Source organism: Phaethon lepturus, unplaced genomic scaffold, assembly GCF_000687285.1.
Source record: "Phaethon lepturus isolate BGI_N335 unplaced genomic scaffold, ASM68728v1 scaffold7247, whole genome shotgun sequence".
Classification (NCBI taxonomy): domain Eukaryota; kingdom Metazoa; phylum Chordata; class Aves; order Phaethontiformes; family Phaethontidae; genus Phaethon; species Phaethon lepturus.
This window is the reverse complement of record NW_010549718.1, coordinates 5789-28733: the sequence shown is the minus strand read 5'-3', so window position 1 is coordinate 28733 and position 22945 is coordinate 5789. Positions and strand designations below refer to the sequence as shown.

The following is a 22945-nucleotide window of genomic DNA, read 5'->3' as shown; positions in this document are numbered from 1 at the left end:
TTTGTTTTGTAACTATGTTTTTCAAGAAAACTAAATATTAGAAAGAGGACTCTTGTATAATTTCAAAAGAGGAAAGTGAAGCAGCCAGAACTCTGATGAAAACTTAACAGAGGTCTCCAGGCATTTTGCCAATAAAAACCTAAATTCAATCTATTGGACTTGGTTTATTGCACATCTCCACAAGATATAAATGTGATAGCATTTTTCCTGCTTTGCCAGTACAATGTTCTCAAACAAAAGAAAGAGAATTAATTAACTACGCAAGGAAATACTAAGTATGTGAAAGCAATGAGGATGTCAGAGCTACCATGTCTGAGCAGCAGACATAATAATCCCATGTATATCTAGTAAAAGCAATGAAAAAGCTGTGGTAACAGGAAGGCAGGCTCCCATGCTACAATCCCCTGGAATTTCTGCTGATAAATGGTTAGATTATTCCTGCCCCTATCAGTGCAATTTTAATAGGACACAATGCCACTGTAAGCAACAGAGTTAGCCTGAACTACTTAAGAGCAAAATCTAGTTCATCTGTACCTTATGTTGGCAGACTGCCACTCAGATTATATTCTCCTCTTTAGTTGCACCTTGCAAAGCTCCCTCTCTGTGCAGGTGGTAGCCATGGATTTTGCCCTATAAACCTTCAGAAATACTCTTTATACTCATAAATAATAAAGTGCATTTCATTGACAGAATCTGACTTCTCTTTTGGGGAAAATGGGGTGAAATAGAAGATGCAGGGCTGAAGGGAGAGAAAAAAAAAAAAAATTACCCCAGTGGATTTATCAGCTCCTATAACCACTTAAAACTTTTAAGCTGTGTGAAGAGCTTGGGATGGGGCAGCCTCTGTGCTTAGTTTACAATCTTCCAGTACAATTCTACAATCCTCCTGAAAGGCTTGTGTGGACTAACAGTGATTCTTTTCAGAATGGAGCCACATGCCGTTTGTGATTGGAATTTGAACAAGTATTGGTTACCACTGCAAGCATGTCTGACATGTACTCAACAGTTCCTGATCTCTTCTGTGTAATCTGGACACGTGCTACTTGCACCAGGGCTCTTCTCCTCTGAAGCGGGATGGCATAAGCCAGATGTGTTAATTAAAACTGATACACATAATTTCAAATGTTTTATATACACAAGAAAAGCTGTCCAGACACGATCCAGAACAGCTTTCTTCAACTATATTACATCAAATGATTTAAGAGTTATTTTCCAGGTACCAAGTGTGACAACACCAATTAAAAAAATCCAAGCTACTGGGTCTATTAAATTGTAGGTAGCAACTAGCACAGACAGCCTTTTGTAATAAAAGAAACATTTTATTAACTTTTCACTATTATTTTTATTTAACAAAACAAATGAATAGTGATTTATCTGAGCTATACTGACAAAGTATTTTAACTTGCAAGATCTAAGGCTGAATTCAGACTCCAAACAAATCAACATTATCACTGAATGTTGACTGGAAAAAAAGGAAAATTAAAAGCAGAAGAAATCACTATTTTATGTGATCAACAAATTTTGATTTTAAATTCAATTATTAAAAACCCCAAACATGTCAAATTTGTAACTTCAACTTTAAAACTAGAAACAGCTACTCCTAAAAAGAACAGAAAAGCAAATGCTAGTTATTGATTCAAAGAAAACAGCAGTCATCCAGACTCTAGGTTGTGCTTTCTAGCCTAGTCTCATCCAGCTTTTGTCTTGATCTTTGCCTCTCAGCAAAGCTAAGCACTCTACAATTGTTAAAAGAGAATGTAAGTTCATATTGCAGAATGTATTATTTGATTAAAACACAAAGAAACTCAAGTACACATACAAAAGAATAAATTAAAAAGTTACACAATTTACTAAGTGAAAAAGCATAAAATGCAATAAATATACATCTTACTTGTTAGAAGGTATATTTAGGGGGCAAGCACACAGCTGACAGTCTTCAGCCGTCCCTTTAGTAGGATCACCATAGAAGCCAGGAAGACATCTATCACAATATGAACCACCTGTGTTGTGTTTGCAGTCCTAAACAGAAGATACAAATAGAGGATACAAAGAGAAGTACAAATTCACAATTAGAAAATTTACATATGGAAAGTCCTCGAAGGTCATTCACTCAGCCCATCCTTGTAAGAGGTCTGTAATGTATATTCTAATTTTCTGCTGCTAGTTGAGACCCAGTTCTAGAGGTTAGCTGTGACAATTACTGCTTCACAAGTCAGGTGTTTGTGCACTTTTGGATAATTATTTCTCTATGTAAAACAAAAAGAACATTTAACTGCAGACCTTTGTCTTTCCACCGTACAATGGCTGCATTACTGTTACAGAATCACAGAATCACTAAGGTTGGAAAGGACCTTCAAGATCATCAAGTCCAACCATTAATCCAGCGCCACCATGTTCCCTAAACCATGCCTTGAAGAGCCACATTTACACGTTTTTTGAACCCTTCCAGAGATGGCGACTCCACCCCCCCCCTGGGCAGCCTGTTCCAATGCCTGACCACCCTCTCAGTGAAGAAATGTTGCCTAATATCCAATCTAAACCTCCCCTGGCACAACTTGAGGCCATTTCCTCTCGTCCTATCGGTGGGTACTTGGGAGAAGAGACCAGCGCCCACCTCACCACAACCCCCTTTCAGGTAGTTGTAGAGAGCGGTAAGGTCTCCCCTCAGCCTCCTCTTCTCTCTTGTCACTTGCTTAAAGAAAACCAGTGTTCAGAGCGGCACAAAATAGGTTTAGTGTTGCAAGAGACTGTTTTCTGACAAACTGTTTTCAGATGTTAACTGCAGAAATACAGCCCAGACGATATAATTTATAAAAATGAATTATTACACGTCTAAGTGCATTAGCTCATTTTACAAGGTATGTGGCTAGCAGTATACTAAATATATTTGTGAACAGTAGTAAAGTGTGAATTGTTAAATTAATACTTGTTCACTAGAATAGGATCCAGACTACATATGATGAATAGAAACAAGGGTGGGTATACTGTATATAGGGGCCTATTCAACAGTTTGTGTTCCTGTATGTGACTGGCTTCCATAATACAAGAGACAGTTTATCTGAGCCTATGAAACATCCAATGTATGACATAAAAATGACAGCACTAGAACTGCATTTTTGTATATAATTTTTGGCCTGATCTCAAATTAAATGATCTTTTGGCAAAATGTGACTAGGCTTCCCATAACGACTTGTAAAAAACAAATTTTAAAGAGTAATTACTTCTTCTACTCTTCTTTCCCCTCACCATATAGGATTTAGAAATTCTAAATAATTTGACAGGATCCATGATAGCTCAGCAACTTAGTTATCTGGCTTAAACTCTTTCCTTTTTTTTGCAACATTTTTAGCATACCACACTATTCCTTTCACTGATATTTGCCACAAGACACCCAAGCGTAGCCCTTTCACAATGTAAAAACAGAAAGCAGGAGAAATGTTTTTGGCTCTTAAATGCCATCCTGATGTGTTTGAGTATAGACTGAAAAAGCATATGGCAACTTGATAAGGCCAAAACGAAAGCCATCAGAGAGATTTTATTTAATGGGCTGTGTTCTGATCTGATTTAGACAATGGGCCAGAACAAATCTAGAATCTGTTTCACCCAAGCTGCTGCTTATGAACTCTTGATGTTTTTTTTAAAAAAGTTGTAGGTATTTGCAAACTTATGATTTAATTTAAAATATTTTTAAGAACACTTTAAAATTGTTTTCTCATTTGCAATGTCATGCATATGGTACTGACTGATATTTAACAGCATTACTGTCTGAATGACATAATGTATCCTCAATAAAGGATTAAGAAAATGGCACTATTCTAAGGAACACTGATTTCTTCTTCAGGATTTTGCAGGACTGCAATGATTTGTATGAAGTTTTTTTGCATTGTGCTCTGCGTAGCCAGTAGTATACATTTGGGCAGCTGAAAAAGTACAATACCCTTTTCAGTCATAAGCACACTGGAGTCAGAAGCACCTGCCTCCAGAAATGCTGTTTGATGTTTTAAAAAGTGCATTCTTATTTCTTGTGCTACAATCACTATATCTTTGAAATGAAAGCATCAGTCACAATATTACATTTTCACATATTTGCTAGACTGTGAACTAATAACAACTATTGAAACTCTTAGTCAAACCAAACTATGGCTTTAGAACCATCAGCTGGGTTAAATTCTACTTCATCAGGTCATTTAAGTCCTTTTGTTTGTTACTTTAAGTGCTGTCATTCAAAACGAATCTACCGACCATACTGAAATAGTAGCTGGGATCATTAAGATTATGCTTTTAAAGGACAATATGACAAAAATAATGTAAGTGTTTCAAAAGAAAAATCCTTTGCAATTCAACTTTTTTAAGGCACCATGTCAAATTATTTGTACTTTTTCTGAAAAATAACAGATTCTTCTTTTGTGTTAAGCTTTAAATATCCTCAGACATATCTTAATGTTTTTGAAGAATATGAATGGCTTATATGTCAAGGATATTATTAAAGTGAGAGGAGCTAACACACTATTTTAAAATCATCATCATTTTATGCATCTCTTACAGACTTGTATTTGCAGCTTCTGCCTTTTTTAAGTAAAAAATCTGAAACCTTCCATTTTGTAGGAAAACAATTCATGTTGCAAAGAGCTGACCTTCTTCTCTGATTGAATTATTTTCTGAAACTCTAACGTCAGTCATTTCCATGTACTGTGTATAATTCTCCTCAATCCATATTTCTGTATTGTCTTACTTCCTCACCACGAATCAATAAATCTAAAACCAAAAAAGAACCCCACATACATAGTACCAAAATTTGACCATACGTTGCACTGTGTATATGTTAGAGTTTAGCTGAGAAATAACAATCTTGTTTGGTCCTATACTTTTCTGCCTGAGCCAGTGTGGATTTTGCAAGACAGATAACAAGGATTATGTGGTACGCAGATGTGATGTAATATGCCTGTTCTCTTCAGTGATGCATTAAACTTTATACTAATTGGCCAAATTTATCGATCACTTTAAGTACTGAAGTAGATGAGTTATTAGCCCTTCTAAAGATATTATCAATACTCATGAAAATTTCATATTTTCTTCATATCAGTTGGATGAATCTCACTTTGAAACTTGCCAAACATACAGCAATGGTTTTGCGTATCATCTAATTTAAGCACTGTCTAATCACACTGAGATTATTTCCTTAAAATACACTTAAGCGTGAGAAGTCTTAATTTCACGTTTGTAGGAACATTTAATTAATTTTTTTATGTCACGAGTCTGGGTATAAAGAAGATCATGATCAACTGTGCCTAACCTGCTAGGTATGTTATATATGCTTTCTTTTTATTCCCTTGCAAATACAGTTTGTTCCAACACATTGATCTATTCCCTTGGAAATATAGCTTGTTCCAACACATTGATCTAGTGGTTTTGGTAAAATCAGTGCCTTGTTCCATAGATCTATGACATTATTGCCAGGTACAATTTTATGCCCAAATCTTTATGCTTTCAAATTCCACGTACTGGATCTCAAAGTATTTTGATTACATCAGTTTTCTGGACCTCTTTTATCTCCAAACACCATTAAGTTTCACTTAGACATCCTCTGAGCAAGAAAGACTGTGACATTTATTCTTGTCCAAAATTTTATGTATGACTCAAATCTTGTTGCCCAGAGACTTTATTGCTGATGTCCTGGAGTGTGTTTTCCACTATTTCCTACCGACCCAGCTCTCCCCCCTTGGAAGACACCAAATGAACATCTTTATGCGCAGTGTCAGGGAGTCCTAAATTCACACTGAAAACCACTCCTGCTTAGCTGCATATGCAGCTGAGTGTATATGACTATGGATAGAGACAGTGTGAATAGAAGGCTAGTGACGAAAACAAAACTTTAATCAGGGAGCATGACCGAGTCCAAGACACTGCCTTTGGCACAGTGCTGCCCTTCCTCAGGATATCTGTCACAAGAGACAACCAGTGAAGCTGCTAGTTTAAGGTAGATAAAGAAAGCGAAAGGGTAAGCCTGGGTGCCTATTTTAGAATATTCCCTGGGCATCTAGGCCAGGCAATGGTATTACGTCTTTGGAAGGATGAATATGCTCTTCTGGCATTTTCAAACTACTATAACATCAAGATTACATGGACAATTCCCTTTCTTGGTGTAACAGATGCAATCAGGATGTTGCAGAGGCTTTACATAATTTTCATCTGTGGTATAGCCTATCCTGTATTTAGCTTAGGATGTATCATTTTGTTTCTGTGTCTATGAAGATGGGTGAAGACATCTTTGCTCCTGTGATGAACACTGTCTAAAGCACATGTCCACTAGCTCTGACGCTGGCCTCAATCTACATGGTATATGCCATTGACACACAAAGGAATAAAATGCAAAATGGATACCACGGGGGACTGCCCATTTAGTAATTTGAGCAAATCTTAGGGGAGAAAGGTCTGCTTTCTCTGGGCTTACTAATGGGAACATAGTAGCCTGCAATGAATGAAACACCTTGAAATGTGTTTGCTTTTCACAAGGCCTAGGTTTAACCAACCTCCTAAAGCTACCGTAAACATGTGCGTTAAACACTACATTTCTGAGTATTTCTGAATGTTAGAACTTGCCCTATGTACCAAAGTAGTTGTGTGTATCACAATGGTAACGAGAATGATGTATCATGCACTCTGTATGGTTGCTGCGGGGATTAAAGGGCTTTGCAGGTTACTGCAAGATATGCGTTAAAATGAGCTTTTTATACATGCCTATGTCGAAGTAGATGGTATAAGCTTTTATCATGAATCAAAAACATATTTCATCTGCTTTTCAACTACATTTCAAAGCTAAGGAAGAGCAAAAAGAAGTATCATATCAGTAAATTAGGTGCCTAAATTGTCTGTTGTATTACTGAGAAAACACCATGAATAATAATGAGGAGGCCAAAAGGCTGTGTAAACCTCAGTAGAAAGAATGCCTTTGATGTGAAACATTTCTCTTTTTCAGCATTCAGACTTCTCTCTCTTTCACTTCAAAAGGCTTATGATCCAAATTGAATAGCAGCATTTAATAGCCTGCATGGATACTAACCAATCTAACTTCACTTACAGTGTTTTCAAAGTAAGCTGCACGAAAATCCTGAACTGATTTTAAGCTCCCTGTGTGACTCTTCTTTATAGGATGATCCAGTATAAGCTCAGAACGTATAAAATACAGAATGCTTGATAATGCATATAAAATACATTTTCAACTGGTTGTTTTCCACTTCCTTGTCAGTGCTGTTATCTTTACACCAGCACCCTTGAAACATCAGAAGGGGGAGCTCTACTGTCTCAGTCAATTGTTCACATCAGCTGAAACTGCAAAAGCACTACAGGATCCAGCTATACAGCCTTCTCTCACATCCAGGCCAGTGCTATAAACAAAAATAAAGATGGAACTTGTGCAAGGGCTAAAACTTGAAGACACAGAAGCAAGCAACCTCAGAAGTCACATCTGGCTATGCACCCCTAAGCAAAATAATCAATAGTAATGATGTACCTTGAACAGGATTCTCCCTTCCCCTTCTTTTCTGTTAATTGATTTTATCCCACTCTGATGTTTTAGACATCATAGCTGGAGGCTACAGTCATTAATGCAATAAATTTTAGCTTTGTCAAGAAACACAAATCCGTACTACCCTAGTGATAAATATTTTCATTGCATATAAATGAAAGATTCAAAACACGACTGTCATGTCAGACATATTTTTTCATCCTAGGTACTTCTTTAAGGCATACAGTATAATTAAACTGAGAATCATTTTTAGCTTCTATTCATGAAACAGCAATTTGAAAAATTCACTGATCCACACATTAAGGATATCTTGTTTTGCACTGCAATGCAATTAAACATCTTGTATGGGCAAAACAGGAAGACCACTGATAATTCTAAGTGCCAAATTACGTTGAAAAAAGCCTGAATTTTCATTTTGGATTTTTCCCAGCAGCTTTTTCTTAAGGAAATAAAAGGGAACATTTAGAAACATGCACAATACAGAGTCTGCTTGAAATTCTGCAGGGAAATAAGAGTATGATATCCCACTAAACTGGCACTGGCTCAAACTGTGTTTCTGCAAGACTAATGAAATGAGAAATGTTGTTTCAAGCTTCATGCCATGTCAGACAATATAAAACTAAAAATGCCCTTGAGTTAATCAGAGCAGTCTATTCAGCATAATTCACCCATTCCAAAAGGCTACTGAATGGGCTAGAAATAGTGGTGTCCTGGTAGGCTTGCTATGGATAATATCACATATTTAATTGCTGAATTAGTAGGTAACTACATAAAATCTCCATAGCCTATATGAAAAAAAGTTGATTTAGCCAAAATCATATGCTTTTATTATTTTTTAAAGTACAATTTATCAAGTGTTTCTTCAAGGTTTAGTATGAATTTAGATGAAGGCAGGCATTTAACAATATCTTCTTGTCATACTAGAACAGAATTAACAAAGTTACCTGTTACATACTACAAATTAAATACACTGCAGGAGACAGATGGGAGGGGGAGATAAAACTTGAATGGAAGAATATTGATATATTTGCTGCTTTCTGCATGCCATACCTTATACTGTTGCTTCTATTTCAAAGCATAAAACCTTTGAATAAGAAATTCGTTTTGTTTAACTGTAGAAGCTACCATATCTTGGTGTGACGGGATCCTTTAACTTCAGCAACAGTTCAACATAAAGATCTCTTCTGTTAATAGCTGGTTTTTTTGCTCCTTGAGTATTTCAGGTCTCAGAGGTTTTTAATTCAATTGCGCAGGTATATTGAATTGATGTTGACCATATTCATCAACCTTCCTGTAGTGACACTTACCAGGCATTCTCCCGTGATATCATCACACAATTCTGCATGACCAAAGCATGTACATGGTGCACAGACTCCACCAAAAACTGTGCCATTCACACGCCTGTGTTGAGGCCAGCAAGACTGAAACACAAATTAGATAAAAAGTTAAACTCTTGGTTGAACAGGGAAAGGAATGGGATTTTTAAAATATTGTTGAATTTGATACTTGCACACACAAAACCATACTTGTCATATTTATAAAAATACCAACATTTCTCTAGAAAGTTATTCTTCCTGGTGCTATGGCTTTGCTCTGACCTTAGCCTTGTTGGCAGGTGTGAGATTAGAGGAAGCCTTAACTTGGTCATTCTTCTGAAATGGTAAAATAAAGCAGAGAAATGAAGAATGGAAATATGACAGCATCAAAGCAAGAGGTACAGATTGAAAAATAGCCAGAAGGCAAAATACTGAAGGAGAGAGAAGAAGGGAAGAAAAACCCAAGACAACAAACAACTTTTCTGAGAAGTTCAGCTGCAAAGACCAATTAAAATACCATTTAGTCTTTCTTGTTTGGAGTCTAACAAAAGGCTACAGTGAAATAAAGCACAGGCTGAAAACAAAGCCATCCTTTTACTTACAAATTGTGCTTCTTACATACAAAGTATAGTCATTTCCCTTTAAGAAGGTGCTCTGATTTTTACATTTTTAGATCAGATCAATATTAAATGCATGGCCAGTTTTTTCTTAGGAAAGGCGACATCCTACAACTGTGATTCAGCAGCAAAAATTCAGCTATTCCATTTCTTCATAATAAGATGTTTTATTTGACAGTTTTTCTTACTATATATCTCATAAATGGCTTTATAGTTTTTGCAAACTATCTCTCCTCAATAAGACTGATCATATGATCCAAGGATTTTGCATAATATAAAAAAGTGCATGACAGAGCGTTGACCTTCAAAAGCACCTGGCTAATACAAAGAGAAAGTTTTGTAGTGACAGAATACTAAAAGTATAATTTAATAAAGAAAATCTCTTCCCCTTCACATACACTCTCCAAAAACGTAACAAGATTCTCCTCAATAAAAAGACAATTTCTCTTTTTGTCTTATTCTGCAAAACGTGAAAGTAATTTGAAGATTGAGATGATTCTTTTAAAAAAACATTCCAAAACCTAAGACATTATCCTTATTTTTCCTTTTTTTCATTCTAACAAAACCCATAAGTACTAAAAAAAAAAATTCAGTGTTATAAAATCTAGAAAAGAAAAACAGGGTAGAAGACATTGCCCCCTTTTTTTTTTCTGTGGCATGAAATGCAACTGCCTAAGGTATTTCTGTATAAATCTATAAATCTTTTTCCTCTTTCAGTAATTCTGAAAAGAATGATCTTGTGCACAGATATACGTGATATTGCACAAGATAAGGCTCCAAACATCCCTAATTCTAAGGGCTTAGACATGGGATATCCGCAGCAAGGTTTAGAACAGAACGAAAATAAAAGATTACAGATTGCAATCTTAAGAAAAGACGTAACATTCAAAAATCAGGGAAGTTATTGACCATCATAGTGATACAAGTTAAATACAACTTCTTCCACAGTGAAAGTAAAAGAGTAGACAGAAAGGGAACAAATCTGGTGGAGAGGAGCAATTAGGTGTGAAGATATTGACAAATAAAGGCCAGAAGATTCACATGAGTAAAACAAAGTAACTATCACAAATGAGTCTAATTGGTCTTTGAAATTTAAAATTTGAACTGCTTTATCTATGCTCACGCAATTCAGTGTTCATTTCTCAGATATACTATCAAAAAAATAACAATTTTCTTTGATAAAATCTTGTAGAAAATTGATTCCAAATTTGTGTAATGGAACGAACTCATAAGAGACCGAATATTTTAAATGGGATTGGTTGTCTTCTTAAGTCTGATCGTGACAAAGCATTCATGGCAAGAAAATAAGTAAATGGTTGTTTTAGTACTGTAGTATTTATGCCAGGTACCAAAACATCATTATGCAGGAAACAATCACATACCTTAAATTAAATGAAGAATAGAAAATGAAACTGAAAACCTGCACAAAATCAATGAAAAGGAATCTCTGCTAGGTTGAAACTAGAAGCAGCAGAGTGTTGGACAAGGCCAAAAGTATTCAGAAGAAACAAATATGGTATTCTAAAGAAATCCACATTTTCAATTTATCTTTCCATACTTTCTCAACTGCTAGTTTGCCTGGAAACCTAAAACTTCACTTTTTTTTCCTTGCTTGTCCTTGTTATAAAAAGCACAACTATCTACTCAGACCACAGATATTTCCCCATTTTTTTCTATCAAGCACGGCTGTTCAATGCATATCATATGTTGAACCTCTGCTACAAAAGACTCATGAGAAATTAATTCAGCGAATAAAGGCATGGAAATGACACCTTTTAACTGTATCATTGTTAACATAGTCCAACTTGGTCAAATGGCATTTCTGAGCTGTCCAAAATGCTCTGAAATTCAGTGAGGGGACACAGGAAAACTGTGCTTATGCAGAAGTCTATCATATCTTCTTGGTCTTCTGTCTTGGGGGGAAAAATGACATGCAGGTAGGGACTACAATATGGTTTGGTTCAATAGGTCTGCGGTTAGCACTCTGCCAGGGCAGGAAACAAAGAATGTCCATGCCCATTAATGTGCAGAGAGTCTTTAAATTTGCAGCTATGTATATATGTACTTTCTATTGTATGTATATACCAAATTTCAGGGACTGTTTTGAATTGGAGAGAAGGTTTAGCATTGAAGGACACAACATAGGACAGAGAATTTCAGCAACACCAAGGCAGGAATTCTACCCAAGTCCTTCAGCTTCTACAGCAAAAGTAGATATTGAAACATCTGCAATCAGGGCCTTTCCAACTGCTTTCTAGGAAATCACACCTAAATCTGAATTGAGAGGAAAAATGGACAAGTAAAAAAAAAAGTGTCAAGCATAATGACGCTTCATCCAGCTTTTTTCTTCAAATAGTTGAACAGAGACAATGGTGATAATCCAATATTATTTCTCAGCCAAGGTAGGCAATATTCTTCTACAGGTTTTTTTTTCTGTCTACATCATTTTGGAAGTGATAGGAATATCCATTAGTTCCTTCAGGCCTTCTTTCTACATTAGTTTATCTAGCCCCAGCAACAAGCAACCACATTTGGCATGAAACTAGACTCTAAGCCCTAAATATCACATATAAGCATGGAAGATTTTAAAGAAAAAGGGAGTTGACAAGCAAATGCCTAGAGTGCCTGTGTAAATGGCATACTGTTTGTAGTTTTGTGAAGTAGAGCATCTTGGTGTTTGAAACTATTTCCTTAAAGGCAAAGCTTTTGAAGAATTTATTTTGGCTTCTATTTACCCCAAGTTATGCCCATGTGAGCTAGTTAATCATATGTATACTTGTATGAACACATTCTGTGTGAACTAATGAATTTGTTAGGAAAGTGGGTATTTTCTTCACATGTGTGTATGTTGTTATGTGTAACAGGACCAAACTAAAGTGAAACGATCCTCACAAGAACACGCACTCAGTCCTCAAAGACTCTACGGCAAATGGCAAAGTCATGGGAAAACAAAAGAGGAAACTCAACCGCATTAACTCAGGTAGATAATTTAATCTAGCTTTGTTGTGCCCAGGTCAGATAACTGCCATTTTCCTTCTAACTGTGATAGTTTCATGCATTTGTAATATCAGTTGGCTGAAGAGTACAAATACTGCTTTCATTTTCTTTTGGTTAAGAGAAATGTCTTTTCAGAACTTAGAAATCACCACAGAGGTGTAAAACTTCCGATTTTAAATATTATCAGATATAATGAACCACCACTTAGAAATAAAGGTAACTAGACAAGCTATACCAAATTCCTAACAGGAATGGACAGCTCTCTTACGATGTTCTATCAACACAGGGCAACACTGGTTGTTTACAACTATGACAGTGTTAGCACAATTGATCTAGACTGCATCGTGATACTCACCTCACACGAGGTACCATCATACCCCGGGGGACAGTCACATAACTCCACTGCAGATGCCACCTTTCTCCCAGTTGAAGTGTGGTCAGCAGCTTCAATGTTAACGCTTCTTAGCCTGGATGTAACAGAAATTAAACAGTTAACGTAGCAAATTAGATGGGAGCATATGTGCAGCCAGATGCAACAAACAGTATATAGTGACATTCAGTGGCTTGTTTATGTTTTCCTGTTTAAAAATAAGAAGGTTTTCGTATTAATCTATTTCTTCCTAAACTACATGTCTATAGGCTTGTTACTACTTTTGTCCATCATGTGAGGGAGACTATGGTCAGGCACATATTGATAAAAATAGATTTAAAAAAATCTCACAGCACTGTATCTGTAGATGGAAGGCTACTCCTGGCCTGCAAGCCACAAGCGCTAACTTGCATTGCAGCTGTATATATAATAAATTTGACACTAATCAGCATCTTTAAAATGTATAAACGACTATTCCAGCTTTCTAAATCATTACATTACTAAGTTTTGGTTATAGAGTATTTTTATTCTGGAGATTTGACCTCTGAAAAAGAATGCAGCTCTGTCAAGGAGGATCTAAGCGTTATGTACATGAAAGAAAAAGGTATGTACATGAAAGGAAAAGGAAGTCTTCTACCTCATACCTTAGTTTCCCCAATGACAGAGAAGACAGAGTTGGAGAATTTTCTGTTCTGTGCACAACCGCCCTTAAAAAATAAATACTAGACAATGTTTAAGTGAAACACCGAACATGATTTTTATTTAAAAAAAAAAAGTGGAAGTTTGATGAGAGAGACAAAAAAACTATTTTGATAATTTTACAGCTAATATGCAAGACAGATATAGTATACCTCAACAGTATCCATCTGGGGAAACAAATTGGGATTTGGGGTTTTAATTCTCAGGAGAATTCAGAAGAAACATGAAGGCATTACAGAGGCTCAATGACTTCTGTTTTAACTCAGCAATCTTAACAGAGTGTGTGATTACTATAGCTACTTCTTCTGAAGTCTTTTTCAGCAGAAAATACCTTTCTATCATGACATGTGTTTTGCTAAAAAATAATAATTTTTTTTTTGAAAATGTAAACCAAATTTTTTCTCCTCAATACTAAGCCATTTATGTTTTGACTGCCAAAAAATCCTGAAAATTATTTGAATGACCTTGAATAAGAACACATCCAAGAAAAATATTTTGTTGTTACTGCAATGGTTGGAGGAAAGGTTAAGGCAGGATATTTTCCCACTCGATTCTGTGACTACTGTCAATAAGAAAGACATGGAAGGTAAGAGGGAAAAAAGGAAGCTTTCTGAAATTAGAATGGGAGCTTCAGAAAAACAGAAATTATACCATCACTGGGGATGTGACTGGACTTTGGAAGGACCACTGTTGTGGGTTATGCAGTTAGAAACTTGAATCTAATTTGGTGGTACTAGAACCTCTGTAAAAGGTTCTTGGAAGTACTTTAAGAGCAGGATGCAAGTTCCTATCCAGATCTTCAGTGAGATCTCTCTTACTTTTCAATATTTCCCCTTTGTTCCATTGCTGCATGCTTATTTTGGAATCATCCTTTTGATTTTCCTTACAATAAGATAACCAATCCCTAGGATATTAGATATCAAATGGTGATGACTTTTAACAGTAAAATATCTAACAGTTTAAGGAGAAAAATCTGTACATGAAGAAACATATTACTAGTAAAAGGCCAAGATTTATTTATCCTTTGAACTATAGCTAGCTCCCTCTCAGCACAGATCTTGGAACAAAGAGAAGCACTTACACACAGCAACAATCTGCCTGGTATTATCCCACATTTGTATTCACTGAATTGTTCCAATTTTCATTACATTCTGCTATTTGCTAAATGGGATTTTAATGTGTTTAACAGTTTTTAGCATTAACAGTTACTCAGTGAAGAAAGCTGCAATGATTTTTTTTTCTCCCATTTTGATGTTGCAGTTTTGATTCCTTGATGCCATTCTGCATTCATTAAAATACATAATGCTGGCAGTAATGGGGCACTGGATCCTGGAGATGCATGAACAATTTGAGATTCAACATCGAGACCAAATATTTAAGCTGACTGTTACTGTCAGCATGCAACTGTTGACTTCTAAAAACAAACAAGATTAAAAAGGAAGGGGACGTTTCAGGCAGTATCAGCATAGTTTACTGTCTGCTATGCCAGGCATCTGAATCACATCAGCTACGTAAGGCACATGAAGTACTGACCCAATCATTGCTCATTTGTCTTGAAGCCAATTCTGCATATGGAAGAAAACCCTCGGCCTTTCCTTCCCTCTTTCTCCTTGAGCCTAGCACTGATTTTGTATGTGGTTGCAAGCAATCCATTATCTTTAGCACCACAATTTCCAATGACCATCTGAGTGTCTACAACATTTACCATTGGTGTCCACTCTGAATATTAAAACTGAAGAAACAGTGCTACTAAACTTTCTTTGAAGCACAAGCTAACACAATTAGATTAGAGAAAATTATAAGAAAGAGTTGTCTTTTCCTGACCTGTTGCTTCTACCATAGATGGACTTAGCTGTAACAGTTCAGAAGATCTGTCAAGTTAGAACAGGATCTCGATATAAACCCAGAAGCTGTAACCACTTTCAGATTGGTTGCTGCATTTCTGTGTTCGCATTTTTTATCCTACTTGATCATCTAAATGAAAACCCATTCATTTGAGGAAGCTTCCTAATTATGCCAGGGAGCAGTAACAACACCTAAGCTTAAAATGACCTAAAAAACGTTGCACCATTACTGCGTTAATATTGTTTAGTATCTACTTGAAAGTGCTACTGATTAACTAATGTTTCTAGTAGGTTAAATTAAACAAGGGTCAAAATATAATCTTTAAGTTAAAGCTCTTGCTAACTGGAGACAACTCAATTGAATTTTTAAGTCTCTTGCTACATGACTGCAAGAAAGCTGCTTAATCTTACAATGCTTCCATTCTGGCCTCTTCTCAAGCACAGATTATAATAGCACCCTTGGAAATCCTTACACATGTGGTGTCATTATCCGTTTTGAAAACTTTAAGTATTTAAACGAACAGGTTGCTTAATATAGCAATCCCTAATTAGTATGTTGCATAATTCTGCTGATGCTTTGAGGCAGAAATTGTCATTCATGAAGGATCTAATAACCCTGTAATATCTCTGTCTCTCTGCCAGACCCTCTTTACTCTCTCAGAGGAATATCCATCTGTCCACCACACATACCTGTTTAAAAGACAGTTAAAAAATTTTAGTTCATATCTACTTATCTACTAAGGCTTAGCTCTACGCTATTTCTTTGACAAAAACATCTTCCTTTTGAGCCTATCAACAGTAGTCCTTAATCAGCTCAAGATATTACAAAGAATGTCCTCTTCATTGGCTCTGGACATTTCCCCTGCCGTACTAAAGGGGTAGAATACAGAGAAGAGAGTTGTTTTGCATGACCTTACATTTGTGAGCACAGCTTTGCACCTAGTATGTTTTAGCATGAGTGAAAGTCAAAGAAAATATAAGAAGTTAGAACTGAGGCATACGCTGAAAATCAGCAACATGCCTACAACAACAGGTCATAAGCTGGGCTGGATGACAGTAGGTGCTGTTGCTGCTACATCATGTGACTGGAAGCATGCACTGTTCTGAGAAGATTTAACTACATCCAGTAAATCCCATCCTGATGGGTGAAACTACAGTTCTTCCAGTTAAATTAAAGATGAAAAATCTAATTTATTTAATCATGATTGGAATTTCACACCCTCTCTTCCGTCACACTAAACTGGAATGAGCATCCTGACAGCACTCAATAAAATGTGTCTACTTGAGAGCAAACTGTTTTCAAAGACGTCTAGAAATGTTGATGGTAATCACAGTAGCACAGTGGCCATTTTATTCTTCTCTGTTGAGAGACATCATAGGGACAGCAAGATGTACCAGTAATATAAAATCATTTCTATCAAAAAAGGTACTCTTCAAAATTGATTGAGTCCCTTCCCCTAACACCCTTTGAAATCATTGTCTTTAAGGGACCAATCTTCCTAACTGAAATGTCAGTACATCTAGAAGATGGTGACTACTAACCTGCAAAGCATAAATTACATGTTTGTCCCGGAGCTCTTCTTGAAGAATATTTCCAAGATGTGTTTTTGGAAAGTTATCTGTAACACACGACTAAAATCTTCTAAAGGCTGAATATGAACAAGACTACAAAACAGTAAGGCACCACACATGGCCAAATGGCTAAAGCAGTAATCTGGGATGCAGGCAGCAATACATAGTCTTCCAAATGAGCCACTGACAGGTCTGCCACTTCTTACTTACAAGGCACGAACTATAGACTGTGCCAGTTCTACGTGTGTTAGCAAGATGGAGCCGGTATATGTCCAGCAATGTACTTCCTTCACAGATTTTAACTGCCTAGCCAAAGTATTTTTTGTAGAAAAGGTCCCCTTCTAATTCTAGTGCAAATGTCAGTACACAAATATCTACACAGTATATAAACCACTGATAGCAGAAGTTTGCATTTCCTATAACACTTCATAAGACCTTTAGCCCAAATGAAGTCAATCATACATATCTCCTTTAAAACAGCATAGCATAAAAGCCCCTGTTCACTTGAAAATCACTTCTGCACTCCTTTAGTTTGGAAAATTCTGTCTAATGGATTTTTAAATTTTATTTAAATGAGGATGGAGTGGAGGAACAGCACTCGCTGAGCTCTCACTAGTCTCAGCTGTAAGCTTGTGGATTAACAGCTTCTCATGGTCTGCTCATAGTGCTTAAGAGATGAGCTCTGGCCTGGTGGTTTGACTCTCTTCTAACACCAGGGTGGGAAGGTGATGGGCCATGAAAAGTTTTCAAACTGGATGCAAGGTAATGCAAGACTGATGACTAAATGAGCGGATTAGGAAACAGTTTGGCTCAAACTCAAGCTGGTTATGGTGTACAAACTTATTTACAGAGAGGTAATACATAATAATTAACAACAAAAAGAGAAAGAGAGTGAAGAAACATGAATTCTTTTTGCAGGGAACAAATGCACCACACTACAAAAGCTCAAATCAGAAAACTGCACGCTGTTGACACAACCTGCCTTTCAATTTAGGATGCATTTTAATTACCTAAAGATTCAAATGATGGTTGGATTGCTTAATAAATTTCACAGTAGTAAAAACTCTATCTATGCTCTCAGCAAATAATCACTAACGTGCTATCAAGCTCCCTCCGTTCCAAATTGGCTTATGCTGCCAAATCAAGTGATGTGTAGGTTAGAGAACATTTCAGGTTTCATGCCTTGTGACTAGAAAGCTACTATGCAATCAATTCCATTGCACATTTAAAAATATTATTTATGCAACCTAAATACTAATGTATAGACAGTGTGCAATCATATAGTATCAGGAAAGGGGCTGTCTTCTAGCCCACCTGGACTATTTGTTCATGCACTTAAGAGAATTTTAAATGCAAGATGAGCTTTACAAGTTCAACTATGCTGCAACCACTGAGATAGAACAAATATGTCATCTCATATAACATGTCTTTCATTTTATCAGAAGACTCAGAAGAGTTCACATGAAATCAGTGGTTTTCAGTAGTCCAGGCAGCAACCTGACATAAATCAAGGGAATGGCTTTGGGATTCGTCAGTTCTATGTGTGGTACTGATTAAAAACACAGAAAACTCCCCTTGAGCCACTTTTCCAGCTTAGAGAATTAGGATATTATTCTCTGGTCCACTGTTAATGTGGCCTTGTGTGCTCATTAAATGGGGAAAACAATATATAAGAAACAGATCATCTCTTACTTCAACATGTTATTACTGCAGTCCATGATTTACCATATACATAGGAATTACAGTGTTCACAAAATAAACATATTTATAGAACTGTCATTCATGCCTTAACAGTCCATGTGATTTCATTTTCTTACAAGTCTACTTCTTTCTGTTGCCTCTCCTTCTCCTGCCTACCCAAAATGAAAAAAATACTAACAACGGTTTGAAAGTGTAAATGAATGTTACGGATTTCATTATAATAAATTACATCAGCTTAGTTCTCTGAAGAGAGAAAACAAGTATTTGGAGGAGCTGCCTGTAGCAAACGGACACGTTTCCCACATTCACCTGTAGATGGCATTCATCCCATAGCTGTATGTAGCTCTTATGAGGATCCTCTTTACATTTGCAAGGATAGTCATGAACTCCCTCCTGCTGACTGGAACATCAGTGCCATGCACAGAGAAAGATTCTGGTTTCAGCACAATTTCTTCAGTGTGCTCTTCAGAAGGCTGCAGGTGAATCCCCCGTTTTGGAGTGCTGATTCTCAAGTCACCTCCCTAGATAAAACCATGACAGAGACATTTAAACATTAAAAAAGTCAGGAAAAATCTCTCTCTGCAGCTAGTTGAGGTACAGGATTTATTGAATAATATATTTTACAAAAATATTAAATATCAGGAATAGCATTCACCTTTCATAACCCTGAAGGGGGCTTGCCTGATGAAGTTGAAAGTCAGTGCAAAAGAAAGTTTAGGTTATTCAGCTAAAACCTAGCGACATGTCTTTGCATAGGCAAAAGCAAATTCATACAATGCTGAGCTGCACAAAAACTGGTGTGCTGAAAGTATGTGAAAGTGTTACCAATTATTTTATTTCTTCATTCTTCCTGATGAACAGGAAGAATATAGTTTTGTAAGCTACTGCAATATTGCCAGAAGATCCTTGAGATACTGAAGATTTTAGTTCTCTAAAATGTGTCCATTTCTGATACTATAAATTAGCTGAAAGCACATGCACCCCGCTGTTTTGTGTCCTCAACCACCAGGCTTCACGCTGAACATCTGAAGAAGTAGGCAATTTTCCTTCTTTTTTTTTTTGGTGGCTGAAAATGCAATCACTTTACCTCTATGATGACATCAGATTGAACCATCAGACGAACTGTCTCTTCTTCTGTGAAATCATAGGAGACTGTAAATTTCAGAAGTCCTCCAGCAGCTGCTACCTGGGGAGAAAAAAGACACAAAAATTGCAATTAAATGAAACAAAATATGCCTTAACCATCTGGGGGCAGTTTTCTCCAGTGTCAGTATTTCCCATAGACTTCTAGCGCTGCAAAACCATATGCAGGTACTTGGGGAATACAGTTCTGTGGACTGTATTTCCTTCTTGCTCAACCACCTAGAAATCAAGCTTAGTCATTTTTCTTGTATGCCCATCGAAGGCTGCCAATTCCTTAAACACATGGACTAACAAAGTAATCAGAAACAGACCTGAAATCTGTGCAAATTTCCACTTGATACTGACATCAGGTTTTCAGTGTATTTCAGTTATATGGTCCTTGTTTAGACTGGGCCTCTACATCAACAGCCTTAGCAACATTTAGAAGATTCAATAACTTCAGTTTTTTTGATGGGGCAAACTACCAAAGAAGAAAAAAGCCCAGTGATGTTCTTCTTAGAATGAACTGTAACCTAAAATAAAATAAGAATTTTCCCTCATGGAGTCAAATGAATTTACTTTAAAAGAATGCTCCAGCCCTTTCTCTCAGTTTGACTCAGCCTTCAATGTGAAAAGTCAATAACCAGGCTCTCGTGTCATGCTGATATATTTTTTCTGTGCTCTTTTAGCCACCAAAACCATGGCACTGACACTAGCTTTTCCATGAAAAAATGGAAAAAGTAGATCAGTTTTAGGATGCAAATCAAAAGCTGCAGATTTGAATGACAGAGTTCAGTATAAAACCAGTGCTTTTTGTTAATTGTTTGGAAGTAGCATAAGTAAATCAGAGGTTGCAAGAACTACATTTTGGTTTTTAAATTCCTCTACTTCATATTTCAGTGTAACGTGAGCCTCCTCTCAGAGACTACTAAAATCACAGGGATCCTTCTGCCCTTCCAGTGCAAACTCATGAGTCTTCTACAAAGAGAATAATCTGGTTATTCTCAAGGACATAATGTGCAATACGTTCATCATACTAGATGATTTTGCACACAGTAACAGAAAGCAGTGAAAATCATCAACTTCATTATTATATGATGCATCTAATTTAAAGGGAGAAAAAAGTTCCAGTATTTAAGGCATGGAAATCAACTGATTTTGAGTTGTCCACAAAGGTATCAAAATCCATAAACAGCATCTGAGGCTGTACAGCTAATTGCTAGGTTAAAGCCAGAAAATTAACTCCGATTCATAACCCAAAGCCTGGATCATAGAATCATAGAAGATCTCAGGTTGGAAGGGACCCATAAGGATCATTGAATCCAACTCCCTGCTCCTCACAGGACTACGTAAACCTAAACCATATGAATAAGAGCATCGTCCAGACTCTCCTTGAACTCTGACAGGCTTGGTGCCAATACCATGTCCCTGGGGAGCCTGTTTCAGTGACTGACCACTCTCTCAGTGAAGAACCTTTTCATAATGTCCAACCTAATCTTCCCCTGATGCAGCTTCATTCCATTTCCTTGTGTCCTATCGCTGGTCACCAGAGATCAGCATGTCCCCCTCTGCCGCCTCCTGTGAGGAGGTTGTCGACTGCGATGAGGTCACCCCTCAGCCTTCTCCAAGCTGAACAAATCCAGAATTGCTTTCAGCTTTAGACAAACATTTTAAAAGAGTAACTTTTGCAGAATTTTATAATTTCTCTTTCAAGTTTGGACTAACTACAAGGATTCAAGAAAGTGAAAATAAGAGGAAAGCAAAGACTGTGTGGTTTCAGGAAACCTATAAAAAATATGTACCAAGACAGGTTTTATGTTTTCCCAACCACATAACCTTTAATTTAGTAAATGAAAATCTGACACAGGGAATTGATACGTCACACAAGGAAAAAAAGGAAAGGTTTTAATTTGAAATCAATGCAGATAGAAAAGCAGTCAACAATGCAAACCTCGACCAAAAAATCTGTTAGAAAGGAGTAGATAAACAGATAATAGTTTAGAGAAAGCAGCCAGAATGGATTAGGAACTTCTAAAATATAAACAATAGGAAACACTAGAGGAAAGGGGTGGGTGTGACTAGTCCAAAAAAGAGAATGCTAAGAGGGAATTGGAAAATAAGTTTACCAAAACATAAAAGACTGCAAAAATGAAATGGCCATTTTTGTTCTCCTGTGGCAACTGCAGGGAAGGCATGAAGATCCAGCCTGAGTATACAGAAAGCCTTCTGACTGTAAGGATGGTCAAAACAGTATCAAGCTACTTGAAGATGCTATTGAATTCTTTCATTAAACATTTAACAGCAGTTCAAACACATCAGAGATACTCTAGGTATGATGCCTAAGAGTTGGAATATGACTAAGAAGTCTCTTGAGGTCTCTGCTAGCCACAGCACTCTGAGTTTCTCAGCTGCAACTTGCAAGATTTGCATATCACAAACAGGATCACACATTGAAGTCAAGGTCCCAAAACGGCACTTATCGGAGAGAATACCTGGTAATTCAGAACATATATTTACCTTGTGTGCTGTATAATACCAATGTAGATTAGAAAAAAACCCAAACTTATATGAAACAGAAAGTACTACTCCCTTCTGCCATTGTTTATAAATGGCAATTTCCTTCCTCTGTATATTTAAAGTACAAGTTCACTCACAGGCAAAAGAATTCAGAGGTCAGTCCATGTGCTGCACGAACAATTATGTCTCAACTAGTGCAAAAAAACCTCTTCACTGAATTTTGAATACAAGCGTGACACAGAAGTTGGGCACCTGTGAGATCCCTTCATTTTGACATTGTTCTTTGTATCACCTGAAGATTCAGAGTTCTGCTTCAAGGATTGTCATCCAAGGCCATATCAACATCAAAGAGAACAGAGCATAAAAGTTTGCCTTGCTGGTGACAAAGGCATGTACTGTTGAGACAAGAATAGCTGACTAAAAACCTCAAGGAAGTTCCACAGAATTTCCTTTATCTCTCCCACCTGTTTTTAGATTAATACGTAAAATATTTCTTCCCAGGTCAGAAGGCAGAATCTACATGTTCAAGAAAAGTCACAGACTCGCGAAGAACTACAAGTATAGGAGAGAGAAATTACAGCTATCTTAATCCTAATCCATCAAGTTTCTGGTCGATAGTTAAATTTTTTGGTTATTCATGGTTAACTGTACTTCTATTGTTACGT

The 22945-nt window shown here is 36.7% G+C and overlaps 1 protein-coding gene across 1 annotated transcript in view; it reads right to left on the bottom strand.

Moving 5' to 3' along the window:
* The window catches only part of LOC104623294 (laminin subunit alpha-2-like), a gene marked incomplete at both ends in the record, with an annotated part of 58364 nt that extends 38537 nt beyond the window's left edge, over window positions 1-19827 (bottom strand). Inside the window, 5 exons of the mRNA XM_010290342.1 lie at window positions 1892-2019; window positions 8833-8946; window positions 12811-12922; window positions 18951-19162; window positions 19729-19827. Of these exons, the coding sequence (XP_010288644.1) occupies window positions 1892-2019; window positions 8833-8946; window positions 12811-12922; window positions 18951-19162; window positions 19729-19827 (665 nt within the window). The remainder of the gene's footprint in view (window positions 1-1891; window positions 2020-8832; window positions 8947-12810; window positions 12923-18950; window positions 19163-19728) is intronic.
* Window positions 19828-22945: the final 3118 nt, after the last annotated feature.